Genomic DNA, 14939 nt, shown 5'->3' with positions numbered 1-14939 from the left:
CATGGTGGCATTGTCCGGCTCGAGGGTAACTGTTTAGGCGACAAGTTATTCCCTGAGTGGCGGGTATTCATGATAGGTCATGATCTCTTTCTTGTCTAAAATATTAAACAAATAACAGCAAAGATGAGATTTCTCAAAGTAGCGTATTTAAACAAAAAGCAGGAAAGGAGTTTACGTCCGTAAACAAGAAATACGTCAGAACATTACAAATGCAAACAGCAACGTATCAGCTCCGATTTTGTTTTGTCATCTGCAATGAAACGTTAGTTTTTCTCCATTGAAATAAAAAAAAATGCTATCAAAATCGAAGAGAAACTATCGAGGTATTTGATTTTTATCCGCCTTTACGTAAAAAATAATATTTGTTGCAATATTCTTTTTTTTTGTTTTTCCAATTTTTATTTCTTTTCAGTACATTGATATTTATACATAAACAGCATGTTCATTATGTGGATACAATGCTCATAAAATACATTTTTGTCCACATATTTCAACAAAGTAAGAAAAAAGAATATATTGTACATAATATCTATCCCTGAAATGTTTTTTCAAATACTTATGATGGATGGAAAATGATTAATGAATGATGAAATGATGGAGTGTCCTTAAAGAAAAAAAGTGGTACATATTTGAAAGAAGAAAAATTGTTTTCATGTATGGATTTAGTAAAGTTGATCTACATCACCATGAAATTCAGTCCATTTTGAATGGTATACATCTAACTTGCAACAAACAAGCAACAATATATTCAATATTAATTCTTTTCTCTTTGTTTCTCAAAATAAAGCTTAAATAAATTAAAACTTGGAGGTGTTTTACTATATTTACTTCTAAAAATGATGTATAACGTCATGACAAAATTAGCATTTTTCATGCGATTTTTGACAAATCTATGTCGGATTGCGACTTTTGTCTGTTATTATTTCATATTCATTGGTGGCGCGAAGACATTACATCACAACAATCAAAAGTTCATCACATCCTCCATTAAGTAAGCAAATGAAACTTTCAAAATTCTTACTTTATTTTGCCCGTAATAAACTGTAATACTTTATGGCTGATAGTATGATACCTTTTCTTATTGACCTAAGTATGCCGAAATCGTCAAACAGTTCTACATATTCTGACTGCTAAAATATGTCATTCGCCGATCTGCGAATTAAAAACGAGGCCTTTTGCGTACATCGAAATATAAAGAGAAAATTTGTTTTTGTGATAGTTGATGATAAACTTAAAATAACGGTAATTTGACATATCTCTTGTTATTAGTAAACTTTATGACCAAAAGAAACAAAGTCATTTGTCCGTTCTAAGTATTCACCAGTTACAATTCATTAACCAAGAAATGTATTTTCCATCAGGGTTAGATTCTGTAATTAGCGGCCGGTGCAATATCATGTGTAGAACTTAGAACCCATCAAACACCTGTCGTCTTTTTGTAAATTTTGAAAACCAGTGTAAGTGGACAGTCCATGAAAAGTTTATTGACCCTCATGTGTGCCCCAGAGATAAAGTGACTGCAGATAAAATCCTTAGCACACATTGACCAACTAACTTATAATTGATCTGGAGAGCGAGTGCGGAGTACGTTTGCAATCCTATTTTATAACTTTGTTTACTGCAAGCTTATGTTGCCATCTCGTTTTTGATTCATTATTTTAAATATTTAAATTGATCGGATTAATTTATTTATTGAATTGTATTAGAAATACAATTGACTGAAACTTTCTACATATCAAGGTAAGTCAGATGTTTGTCATACTGGTTCAGCATGTTATGGTGATTTTATTCTATTTATTAAATAAAAACATTATGAATCTTGTCTAAAACACAATCAGATGGTTGTTATAACTTTATTGTTATGCACCAGTGAAAGAATCGACTATATATCTACTCTTTGATTTGAATTTTTTGTGCTTATTTCTGTTTCCAAGTATATATTATATTTATTTATCTTTGCGTTTGCTTAATCAACATAGCTAAAGACTGAAATAAAGTACAATTCAAGTAAATACTTGGCAAAGTTGGAAACAAGATACTTAATATATTTCAATCATAAATGTACCATTTACTCTCTAATCATTTAAACTTTCCTTGTCATTTTACAGTTCCATAATGTTGGTATTTTTCACTGCACTGTTGTCGTCTGCCGCCGCCGCGGACATTTGCTGTTCCCCGGACCAATGGCAAGGGGATGTAGGTTTGGTTATGGGAACCGTAAAGAATGGCAAAACATCTTTTACAGAGGTAAATGTGATGCTTTTGTTCACTTTGCCTGTACTAAGCGGTGTGTTAAATAATTACATCATGTTTTAATAATCCTACCTAAACTACTATAAATTTTCCTATAATGGAAATGATTATGATATAAATGAGCAATGAATTGTCAGGGTATTATTAACAATATATTATTCATTTAGATATTTAGAAACAAAAGCAAACTAAGTTGTATATTAATGCTTATAAATGCATTTGGTATTTTCCTATTTTCTTTTTAATATGTTTGTGGTAAGAAAATGAATTGTACACGTGCATTAATATAAATATTTATCAACGAAAGGTGGAAATAAAGAGAATATATATAGGCCGTTCGATGAGGAAACCTTTATTAATATTGCAATAATGGAAAATCATGTTTTTCGTATGTTCATGCAGAAACTAGAAACAAGTATATTGTAATACAGTTGTGTAAGGGAAATCAAATTCTACCATATTTTACAAATAAATGTTATTTGTGTTGTCATGGTAACGGAAATTCCAAAGCATCCATGCAACATGAAAATATAGAGGCGTGTAAATAAAAGGCCAGTGATAAAATCAAAAATATATGGTTACGTTATTTTCCAGTAAAATCATTTTACTGTTCTTAAATATTCAAACATATTATGTTTAGTGAGAGATATGCAAATTTTGTTGTATTAATGATTTTAAAAATACACGCCATGCACGGCGACGTCATACTGCTTTCATAAGGTTCTTAACGTCACGTCTAAAAAAGCCCTAGGTGACTTTCTTAAAATCATTGTAACTCTCGAAATAGAGAAGATAATTACTTCAAATGTTAGATTTGAAAGAAAAAAAATTGTTCTTTATGAATATTTTGTTATCTCAGTTTTGATTTCTTGTCACTTATACAGGTTTTCGTTGATAATAATTATTTATAATGCACGTGTACAGTTAATTTTCTTACCACAATATATCTGACTGTTATATTGCAGGGTATGATGAAAGTGTCTTATGACGGAGTCAACCTGATTGTTGCTTACGACCAAACTTTGCAGGTTGACACCTTTAATGTACAGCAACGGATAGTCAGCGATTATAAAAATGTAAGGCACTTATTTTATTGTGCCCCACTCATTCCCAGTAAACATCCGCCGCACATTTTTCATAGGCTTTTATACATCTAAATCCACATCACCCGTTCCAGCCCCTTTCATGTTTTAGCAAAATTATATTGTGATAGATATAACCTTAATTCATTGTAAATTTTCGCATTAAATCAGATTTGTACTGTGACTTGAATGGGAACTTTGTCAACCCATGCCATGAATAAGCAAGTTTACTTAATAGTTTTGTATCATTTCATGTCTGTTCTAAAGATATGCATACTGATAGGGTGCCGACCTTTTAACATGTGTTTTAATTAAAACTGAAATGTGTATTTTCAGGGTGTAATGTATACAGTCAGAGACGGCGTTTGTAACCGAACTATGATCACTGAGCCATGGGCCCCATACTGTATACCTGGTATATTCTGATTAGAATTATATTTCAATAGATTGTCACAGTACACTGTATTTTTTCAAAAATGGGTACGGCTCGATGAGTAATCAGCATGTCTGACATGGTGCCATTACATAATTAGGTATTACACTAGTGAAATAAAGCATTAACCTTGACTTGGTCCGTAATAGGTAAGGAAAGAAGAAATTCTGATGTTTCAGCAGGAAAAGTGTAATTTAGAATAATGTTACATTTGTGTCTTTCCCCATTGAATTTATTAAATTTGTTGAATAAAATTGATAAAATACTCGACAGAGTCTCGAATATAATTTTACGCTGTAATCCTCTATTTACCGAGCTGCGGTGGCCTAATGAATAAGGCACCTGCCCCGCAATCGGGAGGTCGAAGGTTCGAGCTCTGTCAGAGACGGGTCTTATTACTGAAAAGAGACCGGTTGATGAGCCGCCAGCTATTTAAATAATGGTTACCGATTGCCTACCTGCCTGGTGCCTGGCATTTAAAATAGGAAACGGGAAGTAATGCTGTTCAACGTATGTAGATGTCTCATAAGCCAACTTGGCTGGCCCTTTCAGTAGGGATGACACTATAATAAACAAACACTTTACTTTTGAAGCATTACTGTTGACATACATTACAATATAAATGAAATATAATATATAGATGGTAATTCACACATTTCAAGACAGATCATTCTCCTCCAAAATAAACAAAGGGGTCCGGCACATGAGTGGATTAAGTTTACTGCCTTATTTTTGAGTCCTAGAGCCATAATAATGTAAAAAATCATACTAATATAACTACTCCCTACTAGGGAGTAGTTATATTAGTATGATTTTTTACATTATTATGGCTCTGGAGTAGTTATATTAGTATGATATTTTACATTATTATGGCTCTGGAGTAGTTATATTAGTATGATATTTTACATTATTATGGCTCTGGAGTAGTTATATTAGTATGATATTTTACATTATTATGGCTCTAGGACTAGGGAGTAGTTATATTAGTATGATTTTTTACATTATTATGGCTCTGGAGTAGTTATATTAGTATGATACTTTACATTATTATGGCTCTGGAGTAGTTATATTAGTATGATATTTTACATTATTATGGCTCTAGGACTAGGGAGTAGTTATATTAGTATGATTTTTTACATTATTATGGCTCTGGAGTAGTTATATTAGTATGATATTTTACATTATTATGGCTCTGGAGTAGTTATATTAGTATGATTTATGGCTCTAGGACTAGGGAGTAGTTATATTAGTATGATTTTTACATTATTATGGCTCTGGAGTAGTTATATTAGTATGATTTTTACATTATTATGGCTCTGGAGTAGTTATATTAGTATGATATTTTACATTATTATGGCTCTAGGACTAGGGAGTAGTTATATTAGTATGATTTTTACATTATTATGGCTCTGGAGTAGTTATATTAGTATGATTTTTTACATTATTATGGCTCTGGAGTAGTTATATTAGTATGATTTTTTACATTATTATGGCTCTGGAGTAGTTATATTAGTATGATTTTTACATTATTATGGCTCTGGAGTAGTTATATTAGTATGATATTTTACATTATTATGGCTCTAGGACTAGGGAGTAGTTATATTAGTATGATTTTTACATTATTATGGCTCTAGTACTCAAAAATAAGCCATTAAACTTAATCCACTAATGTGCCGGACCCCTTTGGAGTAAAATTGATATTCAGACAGTGAAAATACAATTTTTATTTTTAACTGGTACAGAACTACAATTGAATGCGAAACAATATGAATTAAAAATAATCTGAAAATCCTTGCAAAATATGCTTCTGTAAAGATATTGATGTATATACATACTTACAGGATCATAAAGCGATATAAATCTAAACGAAATCTGGAAACAGCATATTACTAATCAACAGTGTTCCTATATAAATATCGTGGCGTCATACCCTTATGATCATGATGCGATGCGCGTGTCTTTGCGCAGGTAAAAGGGTGTAACTTGTAAAAACCATTGAAAATACATAAAATAAAATAAAATTGTGTTTGTTTGAGAGTAAGGTCGAAATATATTTCACTCGTAAACACAGTAATTTACGCTATGTTGCGCTATTCTTGAAGAAATTGCATATGGTGTTCACTCGATGAAATATATTTCGATCAGACAGTGAAACAATCAAATATTCTCTCTGACAACGCCGACGAGAACACGTAAGCTAGCTAGTAACGTAGATGAGAAAATGTACATTAAGAGCTAGCTTAATTGTAACATTGACGAGGCCAGATATAAAATGAAAAACATGATAGGCGAAATTTTACCTTAATTAAATGCATTTCTATCTGTATTTCCTCACACTATTTGACATCTTCTGTATACTTATTATTGTTTCTAGGCAATGCCACAGAGACGACTGCAAATTCCAGGTACGGTCTTGGAGATAACTCTGTACGCATCAAGGCTTACAATATGAAAATAAGGGGATATGATACAAATATTGCCGTAACCGCTGACACGTGTGTTCCTGTGTCAGAAGTATCAACTGGAATAATGGATCCTGTTTTTGCAGGAGATAACACAAGTAAGTTTACAACTTCAGTCTGTCTTGTAGATTTCGTTGTTATTTAATAAGCTCAATACCTTATTACTTCATTGTATGAATACCTTTGTAATATATTGGAATGGCTAACTTACAGAGTGTTTCATGTAATGAACAATATCTTGAAAAAAAAACAAGAAACGGCTTCTCTGCCTTGTCTATGTACATTTATAAAATTTCGATTTTTTTCAGCTGAGACGATGCAGGCACTTACATTTGCAAACCTTAAGGGTGGAATAGCCAGCAGGGACGTGTTCTTTGTACCCGCACAATGCCAGTCAGAAAACGTGAAGGTAATTATTTTTAGTTAGTATATGTTAGCAAACCTAAGCATTTTCAGCTTTCTTAGAATTGCTTCCTTTTCTTTTTTTCAACGTTATTTTTTGAATGACTGAAATCAATTGAAAATGTTGTTAATACCGATTTATTTTAGCTACTAGTAAATAGTAAAAGAACGGTTTGAGTAATCTTGAATATCGCATGCTTTCATTTCATGCAAAAAAGCAGTATCAGTGGCATGAAAGGTGGGGGATAGGTATGACTTAAGTGTGTCTCGGACCCAAGACTTCAGTCCGAGCCAGACTTGTTCTATAAATTCCTCATAAATCGAGTCTGTTTTTGGTTTTATACCGTGCAAACTCGTTCCTCTGACGCTTTTTTTAAAAAAAAAATCCGAATACATATAATTATACTTTTCCATGATGATGTTATGAATCAATATGTCTGACTGAAGATTTCCTAGTTGTCTCTTATTTTCCTTTTCAGGTGCCAGTTGGTAGACGTTCATTGTTTATCCATTAAAATGAGTTCTTTGTACGCACATTAATACATGTACAAATAAACTGAAATAGTATAACTGAACTTGTTTTTTTATGCGTATTGAATCAAGCTATCGTAGTCATTCTCATATTTGCTCATTATCTCACTAAATTCTAGGATTGTTCTGTCATCAGACAAAAAGAGCTCAATGACGCACAAAGGACCAATCTTTCGCAAGTAGAAGCATCAATCGCTTCTCCCAAATTGCAGAAATGAGCTTAACAGTTAGGGAAACTTTGGGTAACAGGGCCAGTTGAGCTCTTAGAAGCTTGCATATCTGAAACAAGTGACATTAAGATCTCAACTCTGGAAATATTTCAGGGACTGGTTACACGTTTAGATTTTAAGGCAGAATAATTCAGATTGCTTCTTTTTGTGGTAATAATGAGTGAGGACAAAATTTGCATCGGGACCTTAATATTGAGGTAGTACGGAATGTGGAATCACTAACATATTCCACCTTTTTGGCCTTGCTTTTTATTTGATTTATACTTATTTCTGGTCCATTGTGAAATAAGTTATTTTAACTTAGATAAATAACTCTCGACACCTCATTCCTGATGAGTTCCATCGCCATGAGTGTGTGAGAGAGGGGAAGCTTCTTTCTTTTTTAATGCTGAGCGCGAAGCAATGTAATTTCTGGCACCATTCTGACGTCTTTGGTAGGTCGCAGCCAAGGATTAAACCCATGATCTTACACACTAGAAGCGGACGCTCTATACGAGGCGGAACTATAAACGTCCAAAGACCCTTTTTCAATGGCCTATCCCTTTGAGCTCCATCCCAGCCCTCGCATAACAAGAGCTAAGCAAGCCACTTTCTAGCTTCTTTAAAAGCTATCCTTGTAGGTCATATGGCGATTTTCCAGCTTTGATAGTGTAGGAACACTCAGGTGCCCCTCCGTGCATTATTTTATCACGGGCGGGCACCTGGGTAGAACGCACTGAGTGAGGCTCGAACATTCATCGATGAAGGGCAAGTTATTCAAAGTCAGCGACTTTAACCATCCGGACGCAGAGGCCCCGGTGGTGGGCTCCTTTTGAATATTTAAGATAATAATCTAAATTATGTTTATTTTATGACAGTGTAGTTTTTGTATAAAATCACCATCCCGAATGATAAAACATTTCTTGAAAATTTACAAAATGCTTACATAGAAATATTATTTATAGGCTAACAAAGATATATTGAAAGTTTTATGACATTTAATCTGTTCGCAAATAAAATTTCTTTTTAAATATAATTTCAAAAATGGCTTAACCTTTACCCTGCTGTATTTCTAAAATGGACTGGTCCATCATTCAATTTGGGCAGAACCACTTATTATTGAAAGGGGCGTTGTCTGAAAATTTACTGACTGAACAGCGAACAGTGCAGACCATGATTATCCTGCACGGATGTGCCGGCTGATCTTGGTCTGCACTGGTCGCAAAGGCAGAACAGGCTAAAGGTTAAGTTTACAACGGAAATTTCCCAATCAAAACCATTTTTGACGATAAATTCAAAACTTACAATATAAAATTTTCAGATTTACTACCTTCTATCAAAATGGTACATGTCAACGGTAATGATTTTGGAAAACCATGTTACGACAAAGGTTAAGCGATAGAAGGCATGAATACACTAAATAACAAGTCTTCTTTATTCCAGACTTAATATGGCTGAGGCACATACCACAACCCGTTTAAATGTCTGTATCTTACATTTTCTTAAAGAATATTGGCAAAGCTGAATAAAAATCAAAATTAATGTTGAGGTCGTGATTGACGCTAGAACAATATTCTCAGTCAAATAATCTGTAAAATCAACTCAAAATGAAACCCCTAATTTTAGTGGCTGTATATGACCTAAGGTTTCGTATTTCAAATTCAGTATAATAAAATGCTACATAAATGTCAAGGATGGATCTATCATATGTTGTCATAAAAAATGCTATGAAAGTACGGAAAATAGCTCTACAGGACACGAAGAAAACAAAAAAAAATATCTGAGAACTATTTGAATCCGCTTTTATGTGATCATTTTTGCGCCATTTTCCTATTTAGTGCCTGTATACCAGAAACAAAATTGAATTGCGTATGTCTGCATACACATCGCCCATGCAGGTTTTTTTTTTGTATTTTGTGCATTGAATAATAAAGTATCAATATGAAAATACAATATTAGTATGTAAAACAACAGCATTTGTTCAAAGTTTGATATGCAAAATGCTATGAAAGTACTGACCTATTTCAGCTTCATAAAAATAATACCAATACATAAAGTATTTCGAATATTAGGTTCATTTTCTTGAAAACTGTCATTTGAAGAACTGTTAACAAAAACATTAAATGATACTTTATCTTGTAAGTTAGATAAAGGATTTCAGTGATGTTAAGAACATACAACCAATTAAGTGCAAACGTTGTTTTCGTGGCTGTGACCAAACGTAGAATACGTAGACATTATCAAAGTTAGTTTTTATTATTAAAGTTAGTTTAGGACATGGGCAATTAACGTTGTTCAAAGTATTTATTATTCATTTCATTTCATTTTATTGGCATATTCAGCAAAATAGTTTGCCTTTGGCCATTTACAAATGCATACAAGAATGGCAAAGACAACAATCATATATACAAGTACAGCAAAACACATACAGTATTATCATATCAAATATCATAAGAAACAGTCATAGCATCCAGGATAGTTTTACGTAATTCAAAAGCTTCCTTAACAAATTTCGAGACATTACATAACACCTTCTTATTTCTGGTTGACATCAAATTATTGAATTTGTTTACGGAAGGCCACGATATGTGGCCTAGATATGTTTTACGTATATCTGCATACCTATTGCAACACAGAAGAAAATGATATTCCGATTCCGTAACATTTGCATTACATAATTTACAAACTCTTTCAGTTCTATTAATTCTTCTAAATCTACCTACTTCAATTTCTAATGTATGTGAAGATAATCTTAAACAGGTAAAATGTTTTCTAAGTGCATCATTGTCAATCTTGTCTAAATAGTTCTCATAACAAAACGAAGTTTTAAAGTTTCTATAATAGTCTAATTTAGGACAGTCATTCAATGAGCTATACCAATCTTGAACGTATTGATCCAACAAGCGTTGTTTTATTAAGGGAAGTAATTTATGTTTTTGTCAAAATTATACAATATATTTGAAAAACCAAGGTGTTCAATAATAGACTTAATACGCTTAGCCCAGCAAGTACCAGTTATACTATTGCATTGATCAGCATACATGTTATATAATTGAGAGTTCTCATTTTTCAGTATTTTCAGCCAAAATTTTAATGATCTTTCTTTTGCTATCACAGATAATGGAAACCTACCCAGTTCACCGTATACAGCACTGGTAGGTGTTTGAGTTCGAACCCCTAATATATACTTACAAAATCTTATAAGAATTCTGTCTATTTCAGTATAGTTGTAAACACCCCATACCTCGGATCCATATAACAATATAGGTGAAATCATAGAGTCAAATAATTGAAGCTTTGTTTTAACAGTTAGTTTTACACGGTCGAAAAGCGATAATAAACTATTATATGCTCTGAGAGCTTGGTCAGATAAAGTTTTAACAGCTGACAGCAAGTTTCCAGTATACGAAAACTTAACACCTAGATAAACAAAATTGTCAACAATTTCAACTCTCTGATTATCAATAGGAAAATTATGATCATGTACTGATTTTCTTTTTTCAAATACGCATACTTTAGTTTTGTTGATATTAATTTTGAGGCCCCAATTATTGGAATACTCATGCAATTTATCAATCTGTGCTTGTAAACTGGTCGGGCTTGTTGTAAATAACACTATGTCGTCAGCAAAAAGTATAAGATACATAGATAACAGTTCTAAGTCTTTATCTGCCAAAGAATTACAGTCAATACTTTGCTCGATGTCATTAATAAACAGTAGAAAGAGCAGGGGAGATAATGGCTCACCCTGTTTCAAACCTAATGTTACATCAAAAAATTCTGATAAAGTCGAGCTCGAAGATAATTTTATACAACATTTAACAACATTATATATACTTTTAACCATATTTATAATTTTACAACTGACTCCAGACTCTAGTAATTTAATCCAAAGAGCATCCCTAATGACTGTGTCGAAAGCTCGTTGGTAATCGATGAACACGCACCAGAGTTTAGCCCCTTAGAAAGAACCTTTTGAATGATGGAATGTAATAGAAAGATGGCATCTGCTGTACAACGATTATCCCTGAACCCATATTGAGAATCACTATATACATTTTCGTCTTCACACCATTTGTTGATTCTATTTCTTAACAGTAATGAAAATATTTTGGAAATCACATTTACTATTGTAATTCCTCTGTAATTTTCAGGATTATTTACATCACCTTTTTTATGTATAGGTACAACCATACCTTTACTCCATGATTCAGGATAAATACCCGAATCATAAATTTTATTAAACATAATACAAAGATAAGGGGAAATAAATTCACTTGCATCAATAAAAAAATCAGCTACATTATTTTCAATGTCAGAGCTTTTGTTTCTATTTAACATACTTATTGTTTTCTTAATTTCATCAACAGTAATAGGAGCATCAAGGAAGTCAATAGTTATCCCGTTTTCATTCGTAACGTCATGGAAATCTAAATTAGCTACATTTCTGGTATTATACATTGTTGCAAAATACTGAGCAAACTCATCTTCACTAATCTGATTATTTTTCGAACCTTTTTTGCTGAACTTCTTAATATACTTCCAAAATTTTCGAGGTGAATGTTTGCTCATTATTAAAGTTAGTTTAGGACATGGGCAATTAACGTTGTTCAAAGTATTTATTATTAAAGTTAGTTTAGGACATGGGCAATGAACGTTGAAGTATTTTATTATGAAAGTTAGTTTAGGACATGGGCAATGAACGTTGAAGTATTTTATTATGAAAGTTAGTTTTGGACATGGGCAATTAACGTTGAAGTATTTATATTAAAGAATAGAAGTTCTGTTAATAAATGAGATCATGCTAGAGAATTATGTTAGAGAATTATAAAGAAAGACATTGATGCTGAACTTAACACAGTATTAAATAGTAGTAGTTGTTGTTACATCATATTCAGAAGTACTATTAACTGAAGCTTTCTAGTGTATTTTTCATACTAGTTCAGAATGTTATGATCATGTTATTCTATTTGGAATCTCATCAGCAACACAATCATATGATACTTATAACTTTCCTATCAAACGAATCACGCATATATCTACTACTGATGTGAATGTTAATGAATGTGCTAAACATTAGAACCATTTAATTTTTCCATGTCGTTTGACAGTTCCGTCATGTCGTCTTCCGCCGCCGAAAACATCTACTGTTTCTCGGACAAGCTAAGCATTTTCTACTTTCTTGATTTCAGTCCGTTTCTCCTGTATGATTATTATGTATAGTTGAAATCAAGTAAAAACTGTTGCTAGTAATGGTCTATGTTAGCTAAATTGCAAAAGATCGGTTTAAGCCATCTTGAATATCGCAAGATTTCGCTTCCTGAAAAAAACAACAGTTGTATCAGGTTTATGTATGAGGGTTGACAATCCCTTCCCAAGTGGGTATCGAATCAAAGACTTCCGGGTCAGGCTGTCTGTATCACATCCGCCAGTTCAGGCTGTCGGTATCAATTCCTCAGGGTCAGGCTGTCGGTATCAAATCCGCCAGGTCAGTCTGTCGGTATGAAATCGTCAGCATCTAATCCTCATAAATCAAGTCACGTTTTAGTTTCATTCCTTGCAAACTCGGGTCTTTGACGTTTCTTACTTTCAAAAAATTGCGGATACATGATTATTTATATTTATACTTTTCTGTGATATTATAGATCAGTATGTCTGACTGAAATTTGATTTTCTAGTATGTATTATTTCTTTTTTCAGGCGCCAGTTGGTAGACATTAATTGTTTATCCAAATAAAATGAGTTATTTATACGCACATTTATACATGTACAAATAAATTGAAATAGTATAGCTGAACTTGTTTTTCTATGCGTATTATATGCAGTCATTCTTATATTTATGTCTCACTAGCTTCTTGGAAACAAATTATTTTATATTTTATCGTTAGCCCGAGTAGTCCATGGCTGCCCCTCAGTTAGTCACAACACCGAGTCTTTTTGAAGTATTTTAATACAACTTGGTACAATTCTTGCTTAAGCAGTAACGAGGCTCTCTAGGCAATATTAGAAAGAAGTGGCTAAAGAATAAATTCATTTGTAATTCGCGCAAGAAAACCTTAAAACTGTTATGTGAGAGAAGAACGCGAGAAAGTAGAAGGCAATAATGTTGTTATAATGTCTACATGTAATAACAAAAACAGACTAAAGAAAATAATGCAATACAACATGTACAATGTGAACATTAAAGTTCACTGGGTTCAAATGTTATAACTTATTTTGAAATTATACAAAACGTTAACATAGAAATCTTGTTTGTACGCTAACTAAGCTATACTGAAAGTTTTATAATTCAAATCAAATTTTCTTTTTAAATCTGATTTCAAAAATGGCTTAGATTTTCAATGAAAATTTCCCAATCAAAATCATTTTTGTCGATAAATTAAAAACTAAAAATTTAAATATGTATGACCCTCTCAGTTCTTTCGAGTGATGTATTATAACCGGCGAATTAAAAAAAAAATGAAAGAAAAAAAACTTGTAATGGAAAAGTTGGACCAGACAGTAGTGAGCAGAATTATGTTTAGCAAAAGAAGTAGGTAGGTCTGTATACTCATCGCTCAGACTTTTTTCGCAGTTTGCTCACTTGAAAGTGTTTTCAAGTATAATGATAAACGTGACTGTTGCAGTTCTGTATCATATGAATATGAAAAGGGACCACCGCTATGACAACAGGTCAGTATATATCACTTTCACGGGACTATAATACGATGCAACAATGGTTAATGTTATGGGGAGTGTCTATCATGTCTTCAGACTGGGTGGTTTGCTATTATTTTATAATGATGGTCATTTAAGTTCAAAGATGGCATCCGGCCATACACAAATATAGCATTTACATCTGCAAAATATTAGCATGTAGATATAACTTACTAGTCTTGTACTGACAAACCTGAAATACAAGTTAATGCAGGAAATAATGTAACAAACAGCTGAAACTAATATTTTCAAAAGAAAAAACATGTTTTGACCAACATTTTTATAAGAAACTAGAATTGTGTCCATTGAATATGGATGCCCCCAATACTATGCCACCCTCTAAATAGCAAAATGTTTAGTACAGACCATCTTCACATGCAGTATGTGCCACTAAAAGTTTGAAGCAAATTGTATTCAGATAAGATATTGCATCTGAGCAACTTTGAATCCTTCCTTCGATTCGAAGACTTTAACACACCAACTTTCTTCAGACTAGGAAAGGAAGTTTGTGGCCCTGTTCACCATATTAAATGGTAAGGACATCAGCAATATCAATGTAAAAAGAATTACATCGGGGAATTAGAAAGAATCTGGAAAGCTCGTTTTGGTGAACATGGACGATCTAGTTCAAGTAGAAATGAAGTATCGCACCATATCCGCCATAATAGTCCTGGACATTCAGTGACAACTGACGACTGGAACCCCTCGTGGTTTGAAAAAGGGGGTGAAGGAGAGCTGAAAACAAGGACGGATGCCGTTTCAATCTACCGCACATCTAGGACAGCACAATAACATCTTTCATCCCTCTGGGCGGTCAACAACCGAAGACCAGTTGGCTGATCATATGAAGTCTGTAGTACACAGAAGAAAG

General features: G+C 32.9%; 1 protein-coding gene across 2 annotated transcripts; it reads left to right on the top strand.

Moving 5' to 3' along the window:
- Positions 1 to 1530: 1530 nt before the first annotated feature.
- Positions 1531 to 7202, top strand: LOC123562818 (uncharacterized). 2 transcript variants are annotated; one of them, XM_045355419.2, is made up of 7 exons: positions 1531 to 1584; positions 2109 to 2247; positions 3219 to 3329; positions 3672 to 3750; positions 6143 to 6328; positions 6539 to 6639; positions 7112 to 7202. In XM_045355419.2, exons 2-7 carry the CDS (start codon positions 2116 to 2118, stop codon positions 7145 to 7147), a joined length of 645 nt encoding a protein of 214 aa, XP_045211354.2. In that variant the 5' UTR covers positions 1531 to 1584; positions 2109 to 2115; the 3' UTR covers positions 7148 to 7202. The 2 variants fall into 2 exon arrangements, with proteins under 2 accessions (XP_045211354.2, XP_045211353.2); XM_045355418.2 differs by having other exon boundaries at positions 1574 to 1740.
- The last annotated feature ends 7737 nt before the right edge of the window (positions 7203 to 14939 follow it).

This window comes from Mercenaria mercenaria, chromosome 2, assembly GCF_021730395.1.
Source record: "Mercenaria mercenaria strain notata chromosome 2, MADL_Memer_1, whole genome shotgun sequence".
Taxonomy (NCBI): Eukaryota; Metazoa; Mollusca; class Bivalvia; order Venerida; family Veneridae; genus Mercenaria; species Mercenaria mercenaria.
This window is presented reverse-complemented; position numbering and strand designations above follow the sequence as displayed.

Excerpts from the sequence above, each read along its gene's own strand:
- LOC123562818 (XM_045355419.2), top strand. The coding sequence starts at position 2,116 with ATGTTGGTATTTTTCACTGCACTGTTGTCGTCTGCCGCCGCCGCGGAC. Across the intron at positions 6,329-6,538 it reads TTTTGCAGGAGATAACACAA|CTGAGACGATGCAGGCACTT; the intron begins GTAAGTTTACAA and ends GATTTTTTTCAG. Across the intron at positions 6,640-7,111 it reads GCCAGTCAGAAAACGTGAAG|GTGCCAGTTGGTAGACGTTC; the intron begins GTAATTATTTTT and ends TTTCCTTTTCAG.